The 26,244-nt window shown below is 39.1% G+C and overlaps 1 protein-coding gene and 1 long non-coding RNA gene across 19 annotated transcripts in view; both read left to right on the plus strand.

Moving 5' to 3' along the window:
• LOC144589239 (uncharacterized) overlaps nucleotides 1–26,244 on the plus strand; it is a 701,357-nt gene that overhangs the window by 121,310 nt on the left and 553,803 nt on the right. The window lies entirely within an intron of this gene.
• The window catches only part of SLC66A2 (solute carrier family 66 member 2), a 128,758-nt gene that overhangs the window by 58,463 nt on the left and 44,051 nt on the right, over nucleotides 1–26,244 (plus strand). Inside the window, exon 6 of one of the 18 annotated variants that reach the window (XM_072998712.2) lies at nucleotides 542–25,697. The exons of the other annotated variants lie outside the window; for them this stretch is intronic. Within the exon in view, the coding sequence (XP_072854813.2) occupies nucleotides 542–728 (187 nt within the window). The 3' untranslated portion in view covers nucleotides 729–25,697. Of the gene's footprint in view, nucleotides 1–541; nucleotides 25,698–26,244 lie in introns of those variants that run through there. 18 annotated transcript variants of the gene reach the window in all.

Raw genomic sequence — 26,244 nt, forward strand, 5'->3', positions numbered from 1 at the left:
AATGGGATTCATGGAGAACAAGTCCTGTATTGCTAGTATTGTTGCAAAAATTTTATAATCTACATTCAGTAGTGAGATTGGTCTATAATTCTTAATTTCTGATTGATCTGTTCCTTCCTTATGTATTATTGAAATAATTGCTTCCTTCTCAGAAGACGGATTCTCTTTTTTTGTTTCCATTTCTTGTATTACTTCTTTAAAAGGTAAAGCTAGAACTTCTTCAAAATTTTTGTAGCGTTCAGCCAGGATTCCATCACTTCCTGGGGATTTCTGATTCTTTTGCTTTTTAATAGCTTCCACAATTTCACACATTGTTATTGAAAAGTTCAAAGTGTCTTGGTTTTCTTTGGATGGTTTCTTTAGTTGGAGCTTCTGTAGATATTCTTTTTGATCTGTTAAAAATTTCTTTGGTTCTTTATATAACGCTTGAGAGAAGTCCTTGACAATTTTTAAAATTTTCTTCTGCTGCCATTTGCTCTTTCCTTCCTGGTCTTTAAGATTTGTGATTTGATTTCTTGTTTGTTCTCTTCTCAATCTATAGGAGAGCCACCTGCCTGGTTTATTTGCCTTTTCAAACAAAATTTGTTTCACTTGTTTTATCTTCATTGCCATTTTTTATGTCCACCATAGATTTATTTGATGTTGTATTAATTTCATGTTATCTACCAATGTTACAGTTGAGATATTTTGCTTTAATTGTTGTTCTAGCTGGCAACCATTCCAAATAAATCATACTTGTTCAGTCTTTTTGAGCAGCAGCAATTCCTCTTTACGATCATTGCTGATGTGTTTCCTCTTTGGCAGTTTGTTAACACATACCTGAATGCTCCAGACCAGAAAACTACTAAAACTTTGGCTTTTATAGAGGTGGTAACACTTGCTAATGATCAGTTATTCAAGGGCATTTGGTTAGCACACATGACTGCTACTTAGCCTCTTAATTCCTATGGAAACAGTAAGGTTGTACAGTACTTAGTTTTTCACAACTGGCTTCGCCATTTTGATTTTATTTTTGTAAAATAAATCATGACACAGTGTACCATGTAAATTATTATGTCCTGATACGTAAAACCATAAAATCCAAAGAGGATGTACTTTCTTTCTTACATGACTGCAGTCTTTTCCTGTTCACAGCTTCCAGCTGTAGGTGGCTTTTCTGACTGCAACCTCCCCCCATCTTTACTATAGGATTTCACATGTGTATGCTTGTTCTGTGCAAATACAAATTCAAACCCGTTTATGTGGTAAAAGCCATTGGGTGGATAAACTAAGCAGAATGGTGGGCATAGAAGGGCTTAAATGTTGCCTTTACTCCCTTGGGGTGTAGAATCAACAGGTTAGAAATGAGAGAAGTAGTTTTCCCTGTTTAAAAAGAGTTGTATAGAATAAATTCATACTTTCTAAACAGTAGCCCCTTTCACAAAGGGGTCTTCACATGCTGGAGACAGAGGGAGCATTGCCAGTGCTGCTCACAATGTAACCGCAGTCCTTCATGTCTACATATCTGTTGACGTGGGGCCAACTCCAGAGGCTTTATATGGCTCTTTCCTCTCCAAAAGCTTGGAGTCAGATTGGATATGAAGCTTGTAAGAGCACTCTGAAAAACAAACCTTAGAATTAAAGACAAGTTACACAGAGCCTCTTATGTAGCTGTTTTAAATCCTCCCACTTCATTAGCAGAGTAAAGACACAAATGTGAGAAAATGCACAGAGAGAGTTCTGATCCAACTTACAACATTAGGTATTAGGCTTGGTTAGATATATATACATCGCAACATATACACTGGCATAGACATCTCAGAGCAACATTATATACATAGTCAAGTAAAGCAAATGGCTCATCAGACTCATAACTGAGTGGCAAGGCTCTGTTCTGACTCTCTTGCTTATATACACAGACCAACCAATCACTGCACACGTGGCAGCTGATCATGGTTAACAAGCATTCCATAAGCTTGTCCCACCTGTATGCTCTCAGTCATTCCTTGGCTTCACATTACATGCATGACTTCACATTCTCTACTACAATATTAAATTTAACCCCTTCTTCACTTAAAGGAACAAATTCTGACAGTATCTTGGATTATTGTTCCCACTGAGCAAGTCAGCAGTGGTAATGCTACTTGGGTGATATATCTTGAGTACACTGTGTTAGGGAAAGTTGGGTTTGTGTAAGAACAGTCTGTTTGTGTACCCTACCTCACTGGCAGAGAGAACTTGTGTTTCTCTAGCACCCTGAAAGAAGGGTGGAATATGAATGAATAACATGAATGTTTGAAATGAATAGAATGACTGTGAAAGAGGAAACAAGGCTATATTTTTCTGAAAGCTAGGAGATAAAGACATAATACAACTTTTAAAAAAAATCTAAATATGTTTGATAGTATTCTGTAGAGACTCTCTCTTGTCTTCTGTGGAGGGTCCATTTCTCTTAGCTCTTCTGTTCTGTATGATTATTAGAGTTCCTGATGTATATTACAACAACAGAAAGAGAAATAGTAAAACAAAATTGTGTGAAATGTATTTTGAATAATCAGTGCATTAGCCTATGGTGTGTGTCTGAAAAGACGGTTAGAACAGTTGAGATTGCTCCAATAATTTAGTAAGTTTTCTAAATATATGTAAAATTAAACCTGTGTTACTATACGTTGTTTTTTTTTCCCTAGATCTACATCTGCATTGCAGTTGATTTTTAAAAATTCGTTGTGTTGTAGAACATGCTGCAGAACAGAGAATTTAAGCGGGGAACTTGAAATTCTATTAATGACCATTCTAATCTTGAATACCAAGTACTAGAGCTCCCAAAATAGCACATTAGCCCAATCTGTTAAGGAAAAGATTATTTAATTTCTATTACAAATCAGGATCCTAGTAACTCACCAATCATTTCCTATTATAAATGAGTATTTTAATAGGAGTTAATTGTTTTATAAAGAAGAATTCCATTTATAATTAATGATTAGAATGTGTTTAATTTCATCTACATTGACTGATTAAAAGAATTGGGAAAGAAATCCATCATTTTCAGAGGTTTGGGGTCTTGCAAGAGAAATGGAATGAAGATTGTAATACAGTGGTGCCCCACATAGCGACATTAATCCGTCCGGATTAATCGTCGCTATGCAGAAACATCGCTAAACGGATCGAAAAAACCAATAGGAACGCATTGAACTTGGTTTAATGTGTTCCTATGGGGCCCAAACTCACCGTTCAGTGAAGTTCCTCCATAGCGCCGCCATTTTCGCACCCTCAGTAAGCGAGGGCAGGGCGCGAAAACACTTGCAGTGGCCATTTTGGGCACCCGGCGGCCATTTTGGAACCGCCGATCAGCTGTTTAAAAAAACATCGCAATGCGAAGATCGGTAAGCGAAACGCTTACCGATCATCACAATACGAGTTTTTGCCTATGTAAACATTGCAATGCGATCGCAAAAGCGACATCGCTATGCGGATTTGTCGTTAAACGGTGCGCTCGTTAAGCAAGGCACCACTATAATTTGTGTAATTTGAAACTGAGACCTGTACTTTCCCACCAGTTTTCCTTCATAATGTCTTTAGGTCTCTTTTCTATTTTCTGTTCCCTCTCCATAACCATATTCCTTCACTATAACCATAACCTTCATTACTCATCAACAATTCTACACTTTGGCATATCCAGTTTTCTTCCATTGGATCTAATACCACTGCATCTTCCCTGCCATCCCAAACTCCCATAACCCCAAATTGGCCTCTGTGATGGACCTTTAGTCCTTGAAATGGAGAGGTCCTGCTATTACATCACCTGAAGCCCTCTCTACAATCATTCACGGCAGGGGATTTAGAATGGTGACACCCATCATATGGGACACTACTCCTTCAGAAGTTTGACATGCTCAACAATTTATGGTCTTAGATGCATAGTTTTGGAAGCTTTTCCTAAGTAGTTCAATCAACCATGTGTTATAGAGATAATATAAATACAGTGGTACCTCGACTTACGAACTTAATCCGTATTGGAACCACGTTCGTATGTCGAAAAGTTCGTAAGTCGAAGTACCATTTCCCATTGAAATGCATAGGAACGGAATTAATCCGTTCCAGCATTTCAAAAGGCAAAAAAGTAGGGGGAAAGGGCTGGAAATTCCAATTTCCTGCCCTTTTTCCCTTCCTTTTTGGCTTCGGAGGTCTCAAATGACTTCCTCAGATGTCGGGGGGAAAGCCCTTTGAGAGCTCTGAAGGCAAAAAGGCAGGAGGAGAGGGCGGGAAATTAGAATTTCCAGCCCTTTCTCCCTTCCTTTTTGCAGGGAGCCATTTACGAACAGCTCCGTTGGCAAAAAAATGGCATTGACCTGCGAACGGAGCCTCGACCTCGTTTGTAGGTCGAGCTCCGTTTGCAAGTCGATGCCAATTTTTGCCAACGAAGCTGTTCGTAAATTGAAAAGTCCATATCTAGGGATGTTTGGAAGTTGTGGGTTGACTGTATTGTGTTTTGTGTTTAATATAATCTTGAAAGCTTTTGTTGTATACTGCTTTGAAATCTCTGGAGTAATAGGTCTGCTGCATGCAGAAAACAAATAAATACAGTACTAGCGCAGATGGCCGAACTGCTTACAGTGGGGTCTCGACTTACGAACGACCCGACTTGCGAACAATTCGAGTTACGAACCTGCCCTATAGGGAAAGTAAGGACTCCACATGCGAACTTCCCTTGAGTTACGAACAGGGAAAAAAGTCCCCCCTCCCTCCCCTTAGAGGCTTCTGGAGGGGGGGAAAAGGGTCAGAAACTTAAAAATAAATACTGTACTGTTAAATAAAGTCACTTACCAGGCCTTGGTAGCCCCCAAACCACAGGAAAAAGAGCAGGAAAGAGCTAAAAGCCGACACCCAGAAAGAGCCTGGCAGCCATTTTGTGGTTTTCCCCGCTCCTCTCCCCGCCTAACAGCTGATCGGCTGGCTCTGAGCAGGCTTCCGGAGGCTTGCTCAGTCCCTAAAAAGCCTGCCTGAGTGCCTTTGTGCTGAAAAAATCAGCACAACATGCTTTAAAACATTATTTAAAATTGGCTTTGTTTAAAAAAAAAAAAGAGTTCTAAAGTGCTGCCTTTAGTGTTCCCTGCCTTCCCTGAACCTAAGGGGAAAAAAGAAAGAAAATATCCCCCTCTAGTGGCAGAAGGCAGAATAGCAGCTTCCCATTAGTTTCTATGGACAGAAAAGAGCAGATACGGATTAAATGGTTTTCAATGCATTCCTATGGGAAATGCAGATTCGACTTAAGAACTTTTCGACTTGAGAACCACCTTCCAATACGGATTAAGTTCTTAAGTCAAGACCCCACTGTAATATCTATTTTGCCTCTGTCTTCTCTCAAATACCCTCAGTCTGGTGAAATAAAATAAATGGTGCAAAAATGAGGATGCACCTCTGATAAGTTCTTTCTTTATTCACATCAGAGCATTGCTTAGTTCAGAATCATGGACACACTTGAAATAGAGGCAAAATAAAAAAATCAGTTGAAATGTCAAGACAATCAGATTGTTTTTGACAAGAGGTGGTCAGAGTTTGAGATGTGTACAGAAATGTTACCTTGACATCATGAAGTGGGTGGGTTTAGTGCTGCTCCTGTACAGTCCTTCTTGTACTGCACACCATTGCCCAGGGGACACCTGAATGTTATCACAGTGCTTTTTCACTTTTTGGGAAGAATCCTTCTACGCCCCCCAGTAGGTAAGAAGGTGGGTTATTTAGCTACTGTAGAATTCAGATCTCCAGGTACAGTTGAATGACAGCCAAGAGTATTGAGGGAACTTGCATATGTAATGTTGTGATCTCTGTCTATAATGTTTGAGAATAATTGGAAAATAGGTTAAGTCTCTGGGAACTAGATGTGGGCAAATGTGTTTCTGTTTTCAGAAAAGGTGATAAAAGAGGATGTGGACAATTGTGGACTCTTCATCTCTGATATCAAAAGAGGTTGTAGAACAGATAATGAAATAGCAAATTTTAAAGCACTTAGAAAAAAACGGAGTGATCATTGAGAGGTGGCATAGGTTTCTCAAAAACCTGTCATGCCAGAATAATGTTACCTCTTTATTTGATAAAATAGCAACCTTGGCAAATCAGGTTAATGTTATGGATGTAGTATATCTTGATTTCAGCAAGGCTTTGGTAAGATCTTCCATTACAGTGGTGCCCCGCTTGATGACGATAATCCGTTCCAGCAAAATCGCTGTAGAACAAAATGTCGTCAAGCGGGAAAAAAACCCATTGAAATGCATTAAAAACCGGTTAATGCATTCCAGTGGGTGAAATACCTCATCGTCCAGTGAAGATCTTCCATAGGGTGGCCATTTTCTGGTGCCTGTAAAGCGAAAAATCAGTCCTGAAAACAGCGGAGGGCCATTTTGCACAGCGGGGGGCCATTTTGAAACCCGACGATCAGCTGTTTTTAGATCATAGTACAGTGGAACCTCTACTTAAGAACTTAATCCGTTTTGGAATGGTGTTCTTAAGTTGAAACGTTCTTAAGTTGAAGCAAAATTTCCCATAGGAATGGACTGAAAACCAATTAATCCATTCTGGGTATTTTTTTTGTTATGTAGAGGTGCGTTCGTACATTGAAGCATTAGTTCCCATAGGAACTAATGCAAAGCTGGTTAATACGTACTCTACCACTAGGGGGAGAATTTTTTTTAACCTAAGATGACCTAAGGTTAAAAAAAGAGCAGGAAAGGTTTTTTTTCCTGTTCTTATCTTGGATTTCTGTTCTCAGGTAGAAGCAAAATTTAGCAAATGGAGCTGTTCTTAAGTTGGATTGTTCTTAAGTAGGGACGTTCTTAAGTAGAGACCCCACTGTACTAAGAGCTGTTGGTATGTCAGCAGGGGGTGAGGCTGTATTGTAATTACTTGTTATTTGTGATCTGCCTTGTGAATGATCTCTGTCAAGAAGATATGGTGGGGTGGGACCAAAGCTGCCTGTAGATGGAAGCTGATTTCCAGTTCTGACCCATTGTGTTTTTGCTTTTGCTGTTGTTTGGTTTAAATCATGTGAAGGGAGAGAGGGCTTTGACCACCTGCAGCTCCCAGAGGCTTCTAAGAGAAGCAATTCCTTTTTTTCTTTTTCTTTTCTTTTTTGTGGGGGATAGGGTGGGGAAAAATAAGAGAGTTGGAGGACTGGGAGGCCACAAAATCACCTCTGAGATTTGGCCAGTCTAACACAATCCTTCAATTATACTGCACCTTGTCTCTTTTCTTCCCACACTGACCAGAGTATCATCACATGAGAGCACTGGAAACCTGTTACAGCCATAATTGCTAAGAAAAAGCAACTAAAGAGACAGAACTAGCCTTTCAGATGGAGAAGGGAGGTACAGCCATGAAGGCAGAATGGTACCCATTTCTTCCCAAAAGTACAACTGCATTTATCTTTCAATTTAACAGAAAAGTCACATGAAGAAAACTATTGTAACTCCAAAATTGTTCATTTCATTTTTCTCCATTTTCAGGCAGATATAAGGAAAGGATATAAAAAACAAAGAGACTATTTCAGCCATTAGATTTTCCGACATATGCTGCCAAATACATTAAAATCTCTCTTACCTGTGACTCATCTGCTTCTGTCATTGTACCTCATTCATAACTGCAGTCCATTCATCAGCACCAATATGGCACTCCATGATTAAAAAGCCTCTTTTTTTGCAATTTGTCTTTAAAAGAACATGCCTGAAGTGATTTTAAAAAAGGAAAGTCCCTCTTGGATTAAACTTTGTAGAACTCAATTGTTAACTGGTTTTTCAATAAAAACATCCAGAGGTCAAAACACAACCTGTCCTAAAGCCCTCCATAAGGCAGGCTTTCCCTACAGCCATCACCTAGCCTATTTCTTTTCTTTTTTTCTTCTCTTTCTTTTTCCATCTTGGACTCTGTGATTAATTCAGATTTCACCTTTAGTTTATTTTTTATGCTTTATGTAAACCACCCAGAGTAGAGACATTCTAGATGGGCAGTATATAAGTTTAATAAATAAATAAACAAATAAACAAATAAACAAATAAATAAATAAATAAATAAATAAATAAATAAATAATGTAAATCAGAAGAAATCTCACAAATATCAGTAAACCTGGACACAATATAGCTAGCCTGTACATACATATACATATAGAGAGAAAGCCCCAGTAGTGTTGGTGCATATGCTAAAATGGTAAGAACCCAATGAAGAGTCTCACTTTGAATATTTCTATATGCAGAAGACTTTTTGCACCTAGAAACTGAGTTCTTGATGAAGTCACTCCCCTATACAGCAATTGACAGTAGGAGAATCTTTTTAACTTGACTGGCAAGATATAGAATGACACAGATCGCACAAGGTTCTGGACCTCTTCTACTCTCAACAGGCTTCTCTCTAGGTCGCTGGGAGTACATTAAGATTAGAGAAAACTCTCTATGCCTCATACCAGACTCCCTGATATATACACTTCCAGGTCAATTGCAAGACCCTAAAACCCTAATACCAATTAACCAAAGACTAAAGAATCATAGAAAAAGGGGCTAAACTCTTGTTGCTCAGTAAGTGGCAACTAGTATAGGCCACATCAGCAGGGATTTGGTGAGTCAACTCCTCTGTTTCAATGATTTAGTAGGCCTACTACAGCTGTAATTGCTAAGCAACACGATTTCAGTTGGAAAAGATACTTAGGGATCATCTACCCAATTTCCCATTACTGCAAAAATCCACAACTAAATTATACCTGAGAGATGGCTATTCTATCTCTGTTTACAAACCTCTAGGGAAGGAAAATTTACTACTTTCCTAGGTAGTCTGCTTTAGTGCTGAATGGTGTCACGATCAGGAAATTCATCCTAGTACAGTGGTGCCTCGGTTAACGACGAATCTGCATAGCGATGGAATTGCAATGTTTTTAATGGTAAAACATCGCTTTGCGATTATCAGTAAGCTGTTCCGCTTACCGATTTTCGCATAGCGATGTTTTAAAAACAGCTGATTGGTGGTTCCAAAATGGCTACCGGAAAAAATGGCCGCCCGCAGCGAAAATGGCGGCCGTATGGAAGATTTTCGCATAACGGTGAGTTTTAAGCCCATAGGAATGCATTAAATGGGGTTTAATGCATTCCTATGGGCTTTTTCTTTTTGCATAGCAACGAATCTGGATAGCGATGATTTTTCCAGAACGGATTATTGTCGCTATGCAGGGCACCATTGTATTTGCCCAAAATCTGCTTAGTTGTAATGCACTGCTTTGGATCCTCCCTGTTGGAGCCACACAAAAGAAGTTTGCTTCACCTTCCTTTTCCTTTGACACCATGTCAGCTATTTGAAGATGGTCATCATCTATCACTCCTATCTTCTCAGATAAACATATCCACCCTTTCAATTGTATCTCACAGATTTTCTAGACCCATGATAATCTTGCAAGCCCTCCTTTGGACATATTCTACCTTGATTATATCTTTCTGAAACGGTGGCGCCCAGAGCTAAACAAAGTACAGTGGTGCCCTGCTTAACGATTACCCCGCTCCACGATGAATCTGTTTCACGATGATGTTTTTGCAATCGATTTTGCGATCGCAAAATGATGTTTAAATAGGAAAAAACTGCTTGACGATGATCGGTTCCCTGCTTCGGGAACCGTTTTTTTTGCTTTACAGTGGGGTCTCGACTTACGAATGGCTCGACATACGAACGTTTCGACTTACGAACCGCTCTCATAGGAATATATGGACTCGACTTACGAACTTAGATTCGAGTTACGAACTCTTTTCCCTTTTTTAAAAAGCTAAGTCATCTTAGGTTAAAAGGAAAAAAGAAAAAAATCCCCCTCTAGTGGCAGAAGGCGGAATAGCAGCTTCCCATTAGTTTCTATGGACGAAAAAAGCAGATACGGATTAAATGGTTTTCAGTGCATTCCTATGGGAAATGCAGATTCGACTTAAGAACTTTTCAACCTGAGAACTGCCTTCCAATACGGATTAAGTTCGTAAGTCGAGACCCCACTGTACAAAGCTTTCTTTTGCTGAAGGGTGTGATTAAGGCATGGAAATTAACTAGGTATATCTTTACTGGATCTTATGTTGAACTACTGTATTTTACTGTATACTGTCCTATAACTAAAGGACAGAAATCATTGATTACAGCTATAGAGAGTATTAAAGTTATACTGTGGAATTTTAAATATATATATTTATGGGGTGGGGGCTTTCCCTAGTAACTGCTGTAATTGTGAAAAATCTAATATTTAAATGCAACATACAGTCCATTGAGGTGGTATAATAAGACTGAGATGTGAATCTTTGTCAAGATCTCAGCTAAATTGAATGAAGAGTTTGAATATTTTATTACTATTATAAATTCATATTTTCTTGAGGGGATTGAAGGAAGAAGGATTAAATGATTTTTTTATTAATAATAATGGATTCTGATATGAGCTTCTATCCGCATGATTTATTCCCCAAAGCAATAATAACCCTTCATTAAACTGTAGAATGCAAGAATAGAAATGAGAGCATTATTGTGCTGTTGGCATTTAGACTTGTCTCTATACATGAAGAAAGTACACAGCTTACAAATGTTCATTTATGTGTATAGTGAGCAGCAGATCAGAGTCCATGTTGGTTATGATTGTGCATTACCATGGGCCCAGTTCACAATGCACTGGTCTCCACAGTCAGGTACAACCATGGTTGTGTGTACACCACGTCCCTGTAGTAATTTGTAGGCTCTCCTGGAATGCATGATGGCAATGCCTCCAGGATAGATAGGATTGGTCTCATTAAAAGGCCTATACTGGCCGTGCTGTGTCCATCCCATCTCCTCCATATAAAGCTCTGGCCTCTGCTCTCAAATACATTTGAATAGGAGCCACTGTGCACCAGCCAAAAATGCAGATATTAAAAAACCTTGTTTAGGTTTGTTTGTTTGCTTAAATATTTTTAGCACAGATTTCTCATAAAAAAGACAAAAGGTGGTTTACATCACTGAAAATATAATATTGAAAGCTAAAAAAGTAAATTATTCAAATATTTTAAAAAATAGCATTGTATTTAAAATGTTAGAGAAAAGATTTAGAGGTAGCAAAATAAAAAAAAAATCCCATTTAAAAAACATTACCATTTAAAATTGGCAAGCAAACATGTGAGAAGGGTGCTCTAGCCCTGCCTCCCTGTGGTGCGACTTGGCTTATGTGATGAATCTGAAGCAGTTCATGTCCTGCAAACATAGCTTTTCCATACAAATGGAAAAGTGATTTTTCAGATTCTGCCTTGTGTGGAGAGTCTCCAGATATATAGAACACTCTACTTTAAGTTTGTCTCTTGAACTAAGTGATGACCAAGGGTTTCCCTATTCATGTACTTATCTAAGATGAAAAAACTTGGACACAGTTGAAATCACATCTGTGTCATCAGAACTGTTATCTCAGGGAAACATGCTTTGCATGTTATCCTTGGGGCATGATTCCTGTTGGTGACTCATATCATGAACTTCATCCTCCTGTGTGATGAACTTATTTGCATGAAACATTCATGTGGTTTGCGCTGATTTTAGCAACACCAATGACACTGCTCTGAAAATGGGACGATGCCTTGGCATTGCAAGAACCTACTGGAGCATTATGTGTGCTCCTTAATACAAAGGTGTTGTTTCTCAGAGAGTTGCCTTTGTGGGTCAGTCTTGTGAACAACTTTTAAGGAGCAAAGCAAAGATGAGTTTGACCTTGATTTTATTCAAAATATATCCATCAGTGAAGGACATATTCCAAGATGATGATGTGTTTGCTGTCTAGATGGGACAGAGTTCATGCTGTATCATCTTTCTCTGTGAAAGTGCTACTGTATATTATTATTGAAGGGTTGGGCATATGCTTCCAACTTCAGCGTTGGCTGTATTATGTTATCCAGTCACTCAGGGATATAGTTTCTGCTTCATGCCATAGTTCCAAAAATAACTATTGAAGCTCTTCCTTCCCAATTCCAGTTAACTGGGTTTTGTGATAGATGAAGTCTGGACATATCGCTTCCTCTTGAGATTGTCAGTGCTGCTGTAATGCCAGAGAGATAGCTGCAAAGTGACATAAGAAATTCCTTCCAGAGGTTGTGCACATAGGCATGCTGGAATGAGTTTCAAATTTAGAATGCCTAATGGCTGATGAACATTTGATCAGCTTTTAAAGAGGCACTAATTACCTGCTCATTGAGGAAATTCCATGTTTTCAGACAGAAACCGGATAAATTGGAATATAAACTACTACTGTTTTTTAAAAGATACCCCGTTAATAAAAAGGACAATATTTAACTTGGAACAAGAATTCCATTGATAGTAATCTAGATTCTTGGTTGTAATCAAATTCCAATAGCTTCTTTAATTTCATGCCTTACATTTTCCTTGCATTAGCTTCCTTACTGAATATAAACCTGTCTTGTGTTATGATAATGCTGTCATATACTTGCTGTAGTAAAGCTATTCAACTGCCATAAAGTTTGATCTCAGGCACAGTCTGCTTGGAAAAACAGGAGTCTTGTAACACCTTGAAAATGAAAACATGCTTTTGTGACTAGAGTCCACATAATTGAATACAGTAATGAAGATTATAAATAAAGGCAAAATAGAAAGTGAAAGTGAAAAAAGACAAGTCCACTTCAAGTAGAATTGTCCATGAAAGCTCACATTAAAAAAAATAAAAGTATTTATGATGCCACCATGTTTTTATATTTTTTAAACTTTTTATTTCTACTTTGCTTTTATCTACAGTGCTTGCACAGACTAACACGGCTATCTCTTCTACAACAGTAACGAAGATGTTTATGCCTTAAATGTTGGCCTAGATTAGAAGAAGCTTTAGTGGGTTTTTTTTTGCTGCATGCTGTAATATAATTATCCATCTGGAATGTTAGCTGAGAAATATGTCTTATTCTGTTCCATGGGACTAAATCTTAGGTAACCATGCATAAAATTGCAGGTGAAATGTTAGCAAGAACTGAAAAAATAAAGTACGTACTATACAGTAATTAGGCTTGTCATTTTTATTTTAACCATTTGAATTGCAGAGAGTTTTTCTTTAATGCACCATTTACATGGTGCAGAGTTGCAGTTCTGATTGTACGACAGTGAGGAAAGAGAGGAGACGTGCTGGTGATATCTTTAAAATCAAAGGCAGTAAATGAGGAATATTGTAGTATCAGGCAGATTCCTGACACTACAATATTTTGCAGAGGTCTAGTATCAAAGGAAAGCCTTCCTTGCTATTGAGAAGTAATGCAAGAAGAACCCATCAAATGTGTGCAGTGTGGGAATTCTCTTAATGACACCCTTGACTAAGAGCAAATTGATCTCTTTTCAGAGAGCTGAAAATGATATTGTAGAACAGAAAAAAAACTGTAGATGTTCATTGCTTGAACTCAATAGCATAACTTAGCTGAATGGATATGGTTAATGCCCAGGTATCAGTGGTGATGGTTTATGATAAAGTTCCAATCACTGTCACCAGTATTGAAAGATGGTATACAGGTAAGGCAGAGGCCAAAATAACAAGTATAGTGACAGCTTCATTAGATATAATTGGTTGAACTTGACAGTAAGATTCAGGTTTCAAACTAGGCTGAGCTTCTTGGCAAAGAACAGTGACCTGTGTAGAATCCAATAATTTCATGGTCATAGAGATCAAGAGTACTCCCTGTTTCAGTGTAGACTGTGGAGACTTTCAGTGGGGAATTTTACTTTGGAGACTGACCCCTATAGGAAGAAGAGTGGGAAGGATGCTGGTTGGAAGAATGGTGAAGTTATGTTATGATGAGAGTGGCAAGAACCATCCAAAAATTTAAAGTTCATTCATATTGGGGTTGATGCCTAGAAGGGCACTGGCACTCTGAAGAGTGTTCCCACATAGCACACAAGATGGTAGCAGACAAGTGGTGATTGGGAATCTCCCCTTGGGAGTAGAATCCTACACAAATTAGATTATCTAGAGAATTATGAGTGATTCAACATGAGAGAAAAGGGCATTGTCTACAGGCTGAAATTATTCAAGTACTAGAATTGGTGAATATTGGGAATAGAAGTTCAATGCCTGATTGCAGAAAGGGTAAAGCAAACTGTAGAGTGGATTACTGAGCATTTGAAGCTAGAGCAGTTGTCAATACTGTGGATGGCTTGTGAGGCAAAGGTGTCAGTATTAAGGTGTACAATGTCAGAGGTAACAGTGGGACTAGCTCTTTGCTCTGGAACATTCTGGAAGTGGCTTTGTGCAAGTGCAAGCCCATGTTTTCATCCACTGATGACTACTCAAACAACCAGTTACAGATAAGTGCCTTATTCTTTCCAGCTAGATAAATACGTACTCTGAGCCCCTTTTCAATGCTGTCCGTCATCTATCTATTGACAAAAAACACTTTTATGGTTGTTGATGTTTTAATTGTAATAAAATTAGCATAATAAGAATGTAATTACTTAGAGAAAGCATACTTTTCACCAACTCACCTTTTTTTAAAAATAGAAAATAGGTGTGTTGGTATGGTGGTGAAGACACTGTATACTTTTAAGATCCCGTAACTTCCTTTGGCTTGCAGTTTAAAAGGCAGTAATCTCAAACGAAAGATTAAGTAAGAGTTCAAGAATTGATGATACAAATCTTTATTTAAGGCTGAGGAGAACTAATGTTCAGTTCATAGATAGATTACACTAATAATGGAGACATTCCTGTTGGGAGTTTTTTCTAAGTAAAATGATTAGGTTTGAGGCTAGTACAAGAACGTTTTGGACCGTTAGATGTTACATATATCGATGTAATGATCCTCCTGAGGTGGAAAGCTTATCTGCTAGTGTTTGCATGTGTGTGTGAAAGAGAGGTGTTTGTGTGGAAGTCTTTATTCCCGTGGCTTTGTTTGTAGAAACAGTTTGTTATCTTATTGCAACAAGCATGTAGCTAAGGCAAGATCATATGAGTGTTTCCCAACCAGGGGGGTCATGACCCAAAAGGAGTCACAAAGTGTTTTTTGGCAAAGTCAAGGATTGCCTTATATGTATAGCCCTTGTTAAATAATTTCTTCTTTGACCTTTTGGAGCTGGATGTTAAAGTTTGTGTGTATGTGTATGTATGTATGAGAAACAGGCCCTTTTGGGGAAAAAGAATCCTCTACATTCTGAGAAGATGCCATTAAAATGCCTTTTTATGCAACGTTGTGTGTGTGTGTGTGTTTTGCAGGTTACTTGGCTATTATAAAAGGGAGTTGTGAATTGAAAAAGGTTGGTCTAGGTTCACAGACCTGACCAAGGTGAGCTCCTCTGTCCTTCTAGGGTAGAAATGTTTTTTGGAAGGTGTTTTTGTTTTTTATGGTGATACAGAGTCCAGAAATCCCCCCTTGTTAAATTTCTCTGAGCTATTTTATGGCATAAGGCAGACATCCCCAAACCCTGGACCATGGCCTGGTACCAGTCTATGGCCTTGGCAGGACCGGGTCACAGAGACCGATCTCCCACCCCCCTGCACGGACGGACGGTGTCATGAGTGCAGCTGAAGACCTGGAACCAGAAGGGTTAACTAAGGCAGAGGAGAATGCTGAGAGATCAGAAACACCTGAACCGCCTCCAGATTCTCCTTCCCCAGCAGACAAGCTTCGGGCCAGGCTTCGGGAAAGACTTACTGTAGGACCAAAAGGTCAGAGGATCACTCAAAGGCTGTCCACAGAAATATCCGTTCAACTAGCCCTGAATATTAACAGGATGGAAAGGTTTCCAGCAGCTCAAGGAGCTGTTTTACTATAAGTCAGCCAGAATTTCTGTGGAAGCAATGAGTCAAAACCCCTGGCTTGCATCCACGCTTCTTGAACCGTGTTCCTGACTCTGAACTCTGACTCTGAACTACGCTGTGTATTGGACTCTGGACTCTGACTTTGGACTGCATTCTGTGAGTTGGTTTATGGACATTGGCTTTGCATTCTTGGTATTCCTGACCCTGGACTGGTTTATCGGACTTTGGCTGTTGTAACCCCTGGGAACGTGACAGACGGACGCATGCACACACCCCTGCTCACGCACATCCGTGCACACCACTAACACATGCATGGATGCAGGCATGCCCTCCATGCACACATGGACACCCACTCTTACCACACACACACACACACGGACACCCACACTTCCTGCCCACGCATGCGCAGACACCCACACACTAAACCGGTCTGCAGTGCAAGAAAGGTTGGAGACCACTGGTATAAGGCACCTGTTCACCGTATGTGGGATAAAATCTTAAAGGTCATAAAGGAAAATGCTCTCTCATAGTTTAGATATGTGTCATATAGCTGTCCTGACTTTATCATGTCAATTTAGAAACTTGCTTCCACCCCCTATATAATGCATAATGGTTTGTATTCTCAAAGGCTTTCACAGCCAGGATCTGATGGTTGTTGTGGGTTTTTCGGGCTCTTTGGCCGTGTTCTAAAGGTTGTTCTTCCTGATGTTTCACCAGTCTCTGTGGCTGGCGTCTTCAGAGGTCTGGAGTAGGAACTCAGTCCATGCTCTGTTGCTGTTTCTTGGATAGTTGAGTATTTATAGCTGTGGGAACAACTTTTGTCCTTTTCAGAAGATAGGGTGATCAGCATGTTTTTGTTGTGGATGTATTCTTGTGATAAGTGGGAGAGATTATCTGTCACTGTGGTTGATGGGTGTCTTTAGCAGGAATTTTTTGTGCAATGATCCTTGGTCCTTGTGGCTGGGTAGAGTTCATTGACCTTCTGCAGGCTGTATTTTCCAATGCTGGAAGCCAGGCCTTGTTCAGTTTCAGACTTTCCTCTTTTTTGTTGAAGCTATGCTGATGTTTATGGATTTCAATTGCTTCCCTGTGCAGTCTAACATAATGATTGCTGGTGTTGTCCAGTACTTCAGTATTTTGAAATAGAGTTTCATGTCCAGCTTGTTTTAGGGCATGTTCAGCTACTGCTGATTTTTCTGGTTGTTTCAGTCTGCAGTGTCTCCATGTTCTTTGATTCTGGTGTGAATGCTGCGTTTTGTGGTTCCAATATATACCTGTCCACAACTGCAAGGTATCCGGTATACTCCTGCAGTGGTGAGGGGGTTCCTTTTGTCTTTTGCTGACTGTTGTATTTTTGTGGTTGGTCTGAATACTGTTTGTAGGTTGTGTTTTCTCAAAAGTTTTCCGATGCGGTCCATGACCCCTTTGATGTATGGCAGAAATACGTTATTTGTGGGTGGCTGTTTTTCCTCTTCAGTTTGGTGTTCTTTTCTTGGTTTGATGTCTCTTTTGATTTCATTCTTGGAATAGCCATTTGCTTGTAGGGCCCAATTCAAACAGCAACAGAGCGTGGACTGAGTTCCCACTGCAGTCCTCTGAAGATGCCGGCCACAGAGACTGGCGAGACGTCAGCAAGAACAACCTTCAGAACATGGCCAAAGAGCCCGAAAAACCTACAACAACCAGCATAATGGTTTGATTCTCTCTCTCTCTCTCACACACACACACACACACGCACACACACACACGCACACACACACACACACAGACAGACACAGACACAGACACACAGACAGACACACACACGGACACAGACTCACAGACAGACACACACACCACTGACTTTGTGGGCTTTTGAAGATTCCTCAATTTCTCTTGAATAAAATTATGAGAAGTCTTTAAATGTTTCTTTTTCATGAAATTAAGATGCTACTATAAAGGAAAGAAACAGCTATGACTTCCCATAGCCATTGGGGGATTAGACAGAAATAGGAATTGAATGGCAAGAGGGCATCTGCACTTGGGTTAGAAAAGGTTCAGGAACATACTTCTAAATCAATTGGTGTGCATGCAAAGCTCCCAGTCATAGAGATAGTGTAGATTCATTGCACTGCACTGGCAACCTTTCTTTGAGGAGTACTGGTCGCAGAACTAGTTGATGAAAGCCTCTTTTGATGGCCGGTACAAAATGAATTGTACTGTTCATGCTAACTTTGATCCAGGCTCAAATGTGATAACCTGTCTTTACAGGAATATTTTCCTGCAATGGGCAGTCCTTTGCTTACTTGCTTGCTTGCTTGCTTGCTTGCTTGCTTGCTTGCTTGCTTGCTTGCTTGCTTGCTTGCTTGCTTGCTTGCTTGCTTGCTTGCTTGCTTGCTTGCTTGCTTGCAAAAAGAAGTAATGAATACTGTATAAATGCTGGACAGAGCAAATGCAACATCTCTAAATGTTTATTTGTTTAAGTGGATTGCAAGGACTGATGAAGTACAAGGTTTTATTGTGGGAAGGTTCTTTTCAGGAGTTGTGGAACATGGAGAGTGACTGAGTGGTAATAGAAATGTGAAGAATTAAACATGAATGAAGAAGATGCAAAATCATTTGTGTTAGCATGGAGAAGTTCACAGTCTATGAATAGCTGGATGATGTAATACCCTGTGACAAATCAAAACGCCTGGCAATTTGGGACCCTTCAAGAAGCCTAAGGAAACACATACTGTATTTTTCTGTATATAAGGTGATACTTTTCTCTAAAATATCTAGATTAAAAATTTAGGGTTGTCTTATACACGGAAGTAAGGAGGGGGGAGGGATCAAAGTGCTTTGATCCCTGCCTTTCCCCTCTACTTTCTTGCGAGGAAAGAAATTCTGGGTTAGAAAAGTGGGTGGGCGTCTTATACATAGGGGCGTCTTATTGACTTGACTTGACAGCACATTGTTATTACTGTTGTTATTATTATCTTATCTGTTGCATGCTAAGATGTGATTCAGCATGCAATACATAATGTGTATGGTGATTTCTTACCTTATGGTAGCTAAAGCTCTGCCATTTATGGCACTATATAACGGGATTTCAGTGTCTGCCTTTTTAGGCTGCATACATTCTGAAACCCTAGAATTACATGCTGTCTACACAAATAAGTATAGGTTAAGTCACTGGTTCTTAACCTTGGGTTACTCACCACCAACTGTGCTGGCTGGGGTTTCTGGGAGTTGCAGTTCAAAAACATCTGAGTAACAAAGGTTAAGAACCACTGGGTTAAGTTAACCTCCTTATGTTCAAAATATTCTGATATTGTTTGGAATTTTGTATGTAGTGGTGTTTTTTGCTCATCACTTGCCAACCCCTTTTTATATTTAGACCAGTGATTCCCAACCTTGGATAATCCAGGTGTTCTTGGACTGCATTTCCCAACCATGAGTTGTGCTGGCTGGGGTTTCTGGGAGTTGCAGTCCAAGAACACTGGGGTTACCCAAGGTTGGGTTCCACTGATCTAGACTATTCACTATACTGTAATGTGTTTCTTTAAACTGAATTTTTCACTAGAATATACAAGGCTGCTAAACTATCATTTTTTTCTTAGAATGTTTCACAAGGTTTTGTTAACATCTGTGATTTTCTCGCAAATAAATGTCATGGATGCTCTTTTAATGTTTTTCCTTGAGCTGACAGTTTGAAGAAAAGGATCCTTGGGAGAAAGGCTTATAATTCTTAGTTGAAATCTGCGCTGGTAGCCCCTTCCTCCCTTCCTTGCTGGTAGCTTATCCATCCATCCATGATTGGATTTTCTGCACCTTTTGGGTATTTATCTCCCATCAGCAATATAGATTTGATTTAAATTGAATTAATTTAAATAATGAATTAAATAACTACTCAGAGAGACTCAGTTTAATCGTGATTCTCTCCATTGCACTCTTGTTTGCTATAATGTCAATATATATTCTTAACAATTCAGAGACATAGGTTTTGTTTCAGAATGCCTGTAGTGTTATCAAACTACAGTGGTGCCTCGCACAACGATTGCTTCATACAACGATGAATTCACACAGCGATGGGTTTTTTTGAGGAATTTCCCCCATTGTTTAACGATGTTCTCTATGGGGGAATTTCACTGAACGATGTCCCTTTTTGCTCATTTAAAAGTGTCTTAAAATGTTTGATACCTGTTTTAAATGCTTGGATTCCATAGTGCAGCTTGTGAAACATGTGCAAACTTAATTTGGTTTTGTTCTGAGTCTTCATTAATTTTTGGTGATTTTTTAATTTTCCCCATTTAAATCAATTGAATGGAGAGTTCAATGCATTTAAATAGGGAAAACAAAAAATCACCAAAAATTAACGAAGACTCAGAACAACACCAAATTAAGTTTGCATAGGGTTCAGGAGGTGGGCTAACGATTGCAAGCATTTAAAACATGTTCCAAACATTGTAAGACCCTTAAAAATGAGTGAAAAGGGACATCAGAAAGGACTTCAAAAGCACTTCAGTGCTTTTGAAGCTCTTCTGTTTTTGCTCATTTTTAAGGGTCTTACAATGTTTGGAACATGTTTTAAATGCTTGCAATCGTTAGCCCACCTCCTGAACCCTGTGCAAACTTAATTTGGTGTTGTTCTGAGTCGTCTTTAATTTTTGGTGAGTTTTTGAATTTTCTCTCATTGGAATGCATTGGACGGAAAGTTCAATGCATTCCAATGAGAGAAAATTCAAAAAATCACCAAAAATTAAGGACGACTCAGAACAACACCAAATTAAGTTTGCATAGGGTTCAGGAGGTGGACTAACGATTGCAAGCATTGAAAACCTGTTCCAAACATTGTAAGGCACTTTTAAATGAGCAAAAACGGACTTCGCAAAGCCATTGAAATGTATTGAGTCGGCTTCAGTACATTCCAATGGAGGAAACATTGTTTCACTCAACGATGTTTCCTATGGGTTTTTTCACTTAAAGACGGCAATCTGTTCCAATTGGAATGGATTAACCGGTTTTCAATGCATTCCTATGGGAAATGGTGTTTCACAGAACGATGTTTCACACAACGTTGATTTTTTTGGAACCAATTAACATCGTTGTGTGAGGCACCACTGTAATTCATTTTCTAAAAACTCAGTTTAATTTTGTCGATATATCAGAAAATGAATTTTTAAGTTATGAAAACCCATAGTAAAATATATTTGTGAAGGCATCAGAAAATTAACAATCTCAACAGCATACATTGTGAAGGATTTACTCACTTTATTCTTTTGAGGCAACCACCCTAACCAGACAGATGTTGAAAAGTTTTTATTAAAATAAAGCAACACTGTATTGTGGATCTTTATTTCTTCCAACAGCAACCTATAGTATTTAACAAGTTTATGGACTTTCTGAATGTTGTGAAAACACTTTAATGTTTTTTTTCCAGATCAAGCTTATTTTTAACCATGCTACTTGAAAAAGAATCAGCATCACTCAAGAAAACTGTTGAAAGCAATTCCTGGAGATTTTAATAGTGTTTCCAAGAATTACCAAAATTATATCATGTTGACAGATGAAATGGAGAAAGCTCCATGATTAGAATAACTTTAGTCAGAGTTGGAAAATAGGGTGGTCAGTTCTGTTACTTCTCTTCCCCACATATTACTACCAACAAATATGTATTTTGGAGACACAAACCCAGTTTGAGAACTGCAAAATTTCCTGATTGCATCTTTAGACAAAGCACTAGAGTGCTAGACTGAGTATTTGAGGAGAGAGATAAACCAAAATAATGGATAGAAAAGCCTATGGAACCCAGTAAAATTTAGATCCAGTCCAAGAACTGTTGGATCCTACTTATGAAATGTGTTTTAAAAGGTTATAGGGACTCTGTTCTCTTATACTGTATATGGAATTACTATTTATAAACCCTCTTCTATAATGGGATCTTCAAACTGTAATGTATTTTAAATAAAAGCTGTCAGTGCTTATCTAAAACATAAAGCATTTTTGTAATGAAAAATTTTAAAATCTTATTTAAATCTTATCAAATCCACTATTTATTTTTTTAAAATGATTATCCACTCTATCCAGCACTGAAAAACCTATTTGGAAAACAAGCCTTGTTAGAACTTAAGATATGTCTAGAGCAGTGGTTCCCAACCTTGAGTCCCCAGATGTTCTTGAACTACAACTCCTAGAAATCCTGGCCAGCAAAGGTAGTAGTGAGGCTTCTAAGAGTTTTAATCCAAGAACATCTGGGGATCCATGGTGGGAACCACTGTTCTAGAGAATCCTGGAGGTGGCTAGGTTACAACATGCTTTCTGTAGCTACCAGGTGCAAACATAAATGATGCTAAGTTTATTTATAATGTGAGTTGTGGTCTGCAAAGCAGAATAAATAAAGCAAATGCTTCTTTCTTTGGCTTCATATGATGTTTTCTGTTCCTTTTTTGTACAGTGGGGTCTTGACTTGAGAACTTAATCCATATTGGAAGGCAGTTCTCAAGTCAAAAAGTTTGCAGGTCAAATCTGCATTTCCCATAGGAATGTATTGAAAACCATTTGATCCGTATCTGCTCTTTTCCGTCCATAGAAACTAATGGGAAGCTGCTATTCTGCCTTCGACCACTAGAGGGGGATATTTTGTTTCTTTTTTTCTTAGGTCAAGAAAGGTTCAGGGAAGGCAGGAAAAATACAGTCCATGCAGTACAGTACCAGGCAGTCTGAAGACTGTCTCCCAATCCACTCTCTAAACGCTGGGAGGAATGAGGAAGCAGACAGGCACCCTTTTCACTGGCCAACAGTTAACTGAAATTTCAAATTTTGCACTTTCCCTGCCTCCCACGTGTTTTTTTTAGTTCGTAACTCAAATCTAAGTACGTAAGTCAAGTCAATATTTTCCTATGAGAGTGGTTCTTAAGTCAAAATGTTCTTAACTCGAGCCGTTCTTAAGTCAAGACCCCACTGTACTCAGATGGGAGCGAAGTATCTGTGATGTTTACACTGTCTTTTAAAAAGAGTTGACGAAGAAAATATCTGGACTATGGTTGCATAAGCAATAGTCCTTCCTATCATGTTTCTAAATTTACTATGGGAAAGTCCCTCGTTCATTGTAAGTGGAGTATTACATACTGCATATCTGGATTGTTATATATGCATACCACACCTTACTGTGTTATAAAGATCAGCTATAAGAAAGCACTTGTACTAGGGAGGCGTGTTGTCACTGGATACCATGGTAGTGAATTAGATCACTGGGAAATGCTATTTTTGTTGTTTCCACCTCTGGCAGTAACATCTTTTTCGAAGTAAATGCTGCTTCCTTGGTACCCTCTGGCATATGTGTTGTTGCAAAACCTGATGTTACTCTTGCGCTTCTTGCTAGATCATCAACCAATATGCAGTGTGATTCACTACACACCCAGTTACTATCTAGTACAGTTGTGCCCCGCTGGATGATTACCCTGCTGTATGACGAATCCGCTTAATGTTGAAGTTTTTGCGATCGCTTTTGCAAACGCAAAATGATGATTTAAATGGATTTTTTTTATTTCACTATGATCGGTTCCTTGCTTCGGGAACCGATTTTCACTTTATGACAATCAGCAAACAACTGATCGCCAGATTTCAAAATGGCCACCAGCTGAAGAAAATGCCCCCCCCCGCTGTTTTGGGGACTGATTTTTCGCTTAACAGACACCAGAAAATGGCCGCCGTATGGAGGATCTTTGCTGGACAAGCAGGTATTCAGCCCATTGGAATGCATTGAACGGTTGTCAGTGCATTTCAATTGGCTTTTTTTAGCTTGACGACGTTTTTGCTCTACAGCGATTTCGCTGGAATGAATTAACGTCGTCAAGTGAGGCACCACTGTACTGCTTTTTTTCAATGATTATCATGCTTTTAACAGTTACCTAATTGATGGAACCTTTTGTGACCCTAATGACCAGAGACAGTGAAAAATCATCAGAGAAGCATGCTCATTCCACTATCAGAAACATTAATTCTGAGATGACAGTCCTCTACAATTTTGTGATCAATATATAAGTTGAGACCTGGGTTGTGCTTAGGAGAGTAGATTGTCTCCTGGAGTCCACAGGGGGCTACTGTATCATTGATGAAATTTGGCAGGGGCTGCCATTGGTGCTGTGGTTTGATGTCAGTGGCGTTAGCTCTCTGTGATGCAGGAGGTATCAGAGCTCCAGGAACCCATCTGCAGCACCAGAAATCCAGTACTTAACATTCTACAGTTCCACTGAATAATCCTTTCAACTGAGGACCCTGTTAAAATGTATTTGCAGAAAGAGCACACAATAATGCATCCAAACAACAGGTGTGAGCTTGAAAGAGAAATGCAGTGCATATCACAGGTTTGCACTGTTGCATGAATGTATTGTTCTTTACACTTCCTGGAGCTAGGTACAATTCTGGAGCTAGGTAGGATTATATCATGTGAGTATTCAGCGGGGCAATCAGTGCAATTTTACTTTGCAGCTCTCAAGGGCTAATGATAGCCATGCAGCAGTACTGTGAAGCAACTCATTCTCCATAATAAATCTTGAAAATCTGTGACAGCCAGTGTTTTACAACAGTATGTGCTTGGTTTGTTCGCTTGGTTAGGTTTTTTTTTTTGCTGCTGCTGCAGAACCTGTAGAATTTGAATTATCTATTTTGTTTTACAATTTATATATTTAATAAACATTGATATCTGCTTTGTCACATACAATGATTTAATTTCTTACATCCTGCTTGTTATTGGGATAATATGTGTCTTGATTTCATTGATTTTGTTTTATTTCTCAAATCATTTATTTAGATTTTATTTTGTAATGTTGCTTATTTTATTATGCTGTAAACTGCCCAGAATAGTGCGTTTCACTGATGGGTCAGTATACTAACTAAATATTACACAATGTTATTACATATTAATTCATTATTTATTGAATTACCCATCAATACAGTTTTATTAAAAGCAGAGTTTATTTCCATTTACATACTTTACACACTACAGTGGTACCAAAATGTGACTTCAAGGTGTGCTAGGCATTTTCTTTTGAAGTTAGCAGGAATCTTCAGCTTAGACTACAGTTTCCTAGGCATATGTTAAGTTTGTGAAAACGTCTTCTATATCTTTCATAAAATAATTTGCATTGTTGCATATCTCTTTCCCCTCCAGTAATGGGGAAGAAAATTGTTCTCTAAAACAGCTGCTCAGAATGAGAAAAAAAATCCCCTTTGTGTAATGAAATTTGCCTTATCTATCCATGCACTTGGCTTCTTCCTTGCTTCCAGGCAGATTGTATGCTACTTCTAGCTTCCTGCCTATCTGGAATTTCTTTCTGTTTTTTTCCTTCTCTTTCCCTCAAAAATAAGCAGAATTCTGAGTGGCTGTTGGACATGAGGCAACATTTTATTCATTTTACTGAAGTTCCCTGTATGAAACTCTGAAATGATGGGACAAGAAAAATATTGTTTCTGCAAAGCTACTCTGGCTTCCCTTGATAATATGCAAAGGTTCCATTATTCTGAAGGGGGCTTGAATTTGTGCACTGAAGAGACAGTAATATCATAAATGGGAACACACATGAGGCAGAAATTTCCAGTGTCATTAATTGTAGCAAATGAGCTCCTGATATGGGAGGCGGCAGTCCTCCCTTTTTTTGGCCCTCTGGCCAAAATGCACTTTATTAAATTGAGGCTGTCACAGCTGTGTTGCTTTATCTTTTTTCCATTTTAAGTGGACATGAAACATAAAGGATTGATAAATGAGTAAGCATGACCTCAGTGTATTGTAAAAATTTAAGCACTTACTAAAATGTCATCTAACAACCTTTGGCTTATTATTTTTCAGAGACTGTGCTCATGTGCATAAGCTAAGGGCTACAAGAGAGGGATACACAAAATAGCATTTAAAGGGAATAGCTTAAGTTTATAAGAAATGAAAATACTGCAGGTGGTTTATTTGTATTTTTAGGCCTAAAAAGTAGGGTTTTTTGTTTCCATGTATCCAATTCAGATAATAGCAATTAGATCAATGGGATTTAAATTGTTATTATGACTTACTTGACCCAATGATTTCAGTGAAACTTGTGTTCAGCTAACTTTGCCTGGCTCTTGCTCATTATTTCTAAACATAGTAAGTTATCTCTTATGTCAGGTACAGTGGACCCTCGACTTACGAAGGTCCCTACTTACAAAAATTTTGAGGTACGAAAAGCTCTGGCTGCAAAATTTTCATTCGACTTGCGGCCGGAGCTTTGACCTAGGAAAGGCAGGGGGAAAGGGCGGGAAATTCAAAGCCGCCCCTGCTGCCCTCTGACTCCCATCCCCGCTGCACTCTGTCTCCCATCCCTGTTGCCCTCTGCCTCCTGTCCCCACGGGGACAGGAGGCAGAGGGCACCGGAGACAGGAGGCAGAGGCCAGCGGCTGCAGCTTTGAAAGCCCAGGAACCCGCTCCGCGCCCACTGCCAGCTTTTGGCTTCCCAGGTTTCCAAACCTCCTTTGCTGCCCTCTGCCTCCTGTCCGTGGGGACAGGAGGCAGTGGGCAACAGGG

Source organism: Pogona vitticeps, chromosome 4, assembly GCF_051106095.1.
Source record: "Pogona vitticeps strain Pit_001003342236 chromosome 4, PviZW2.1, whole genome shotgun sequence".
Lineage (NCBI taxonomy): Eukaryota > Metazoa > Chordata > Lepidosauria > Squamata > Agamidae > Pogona > Pogona vitticeps.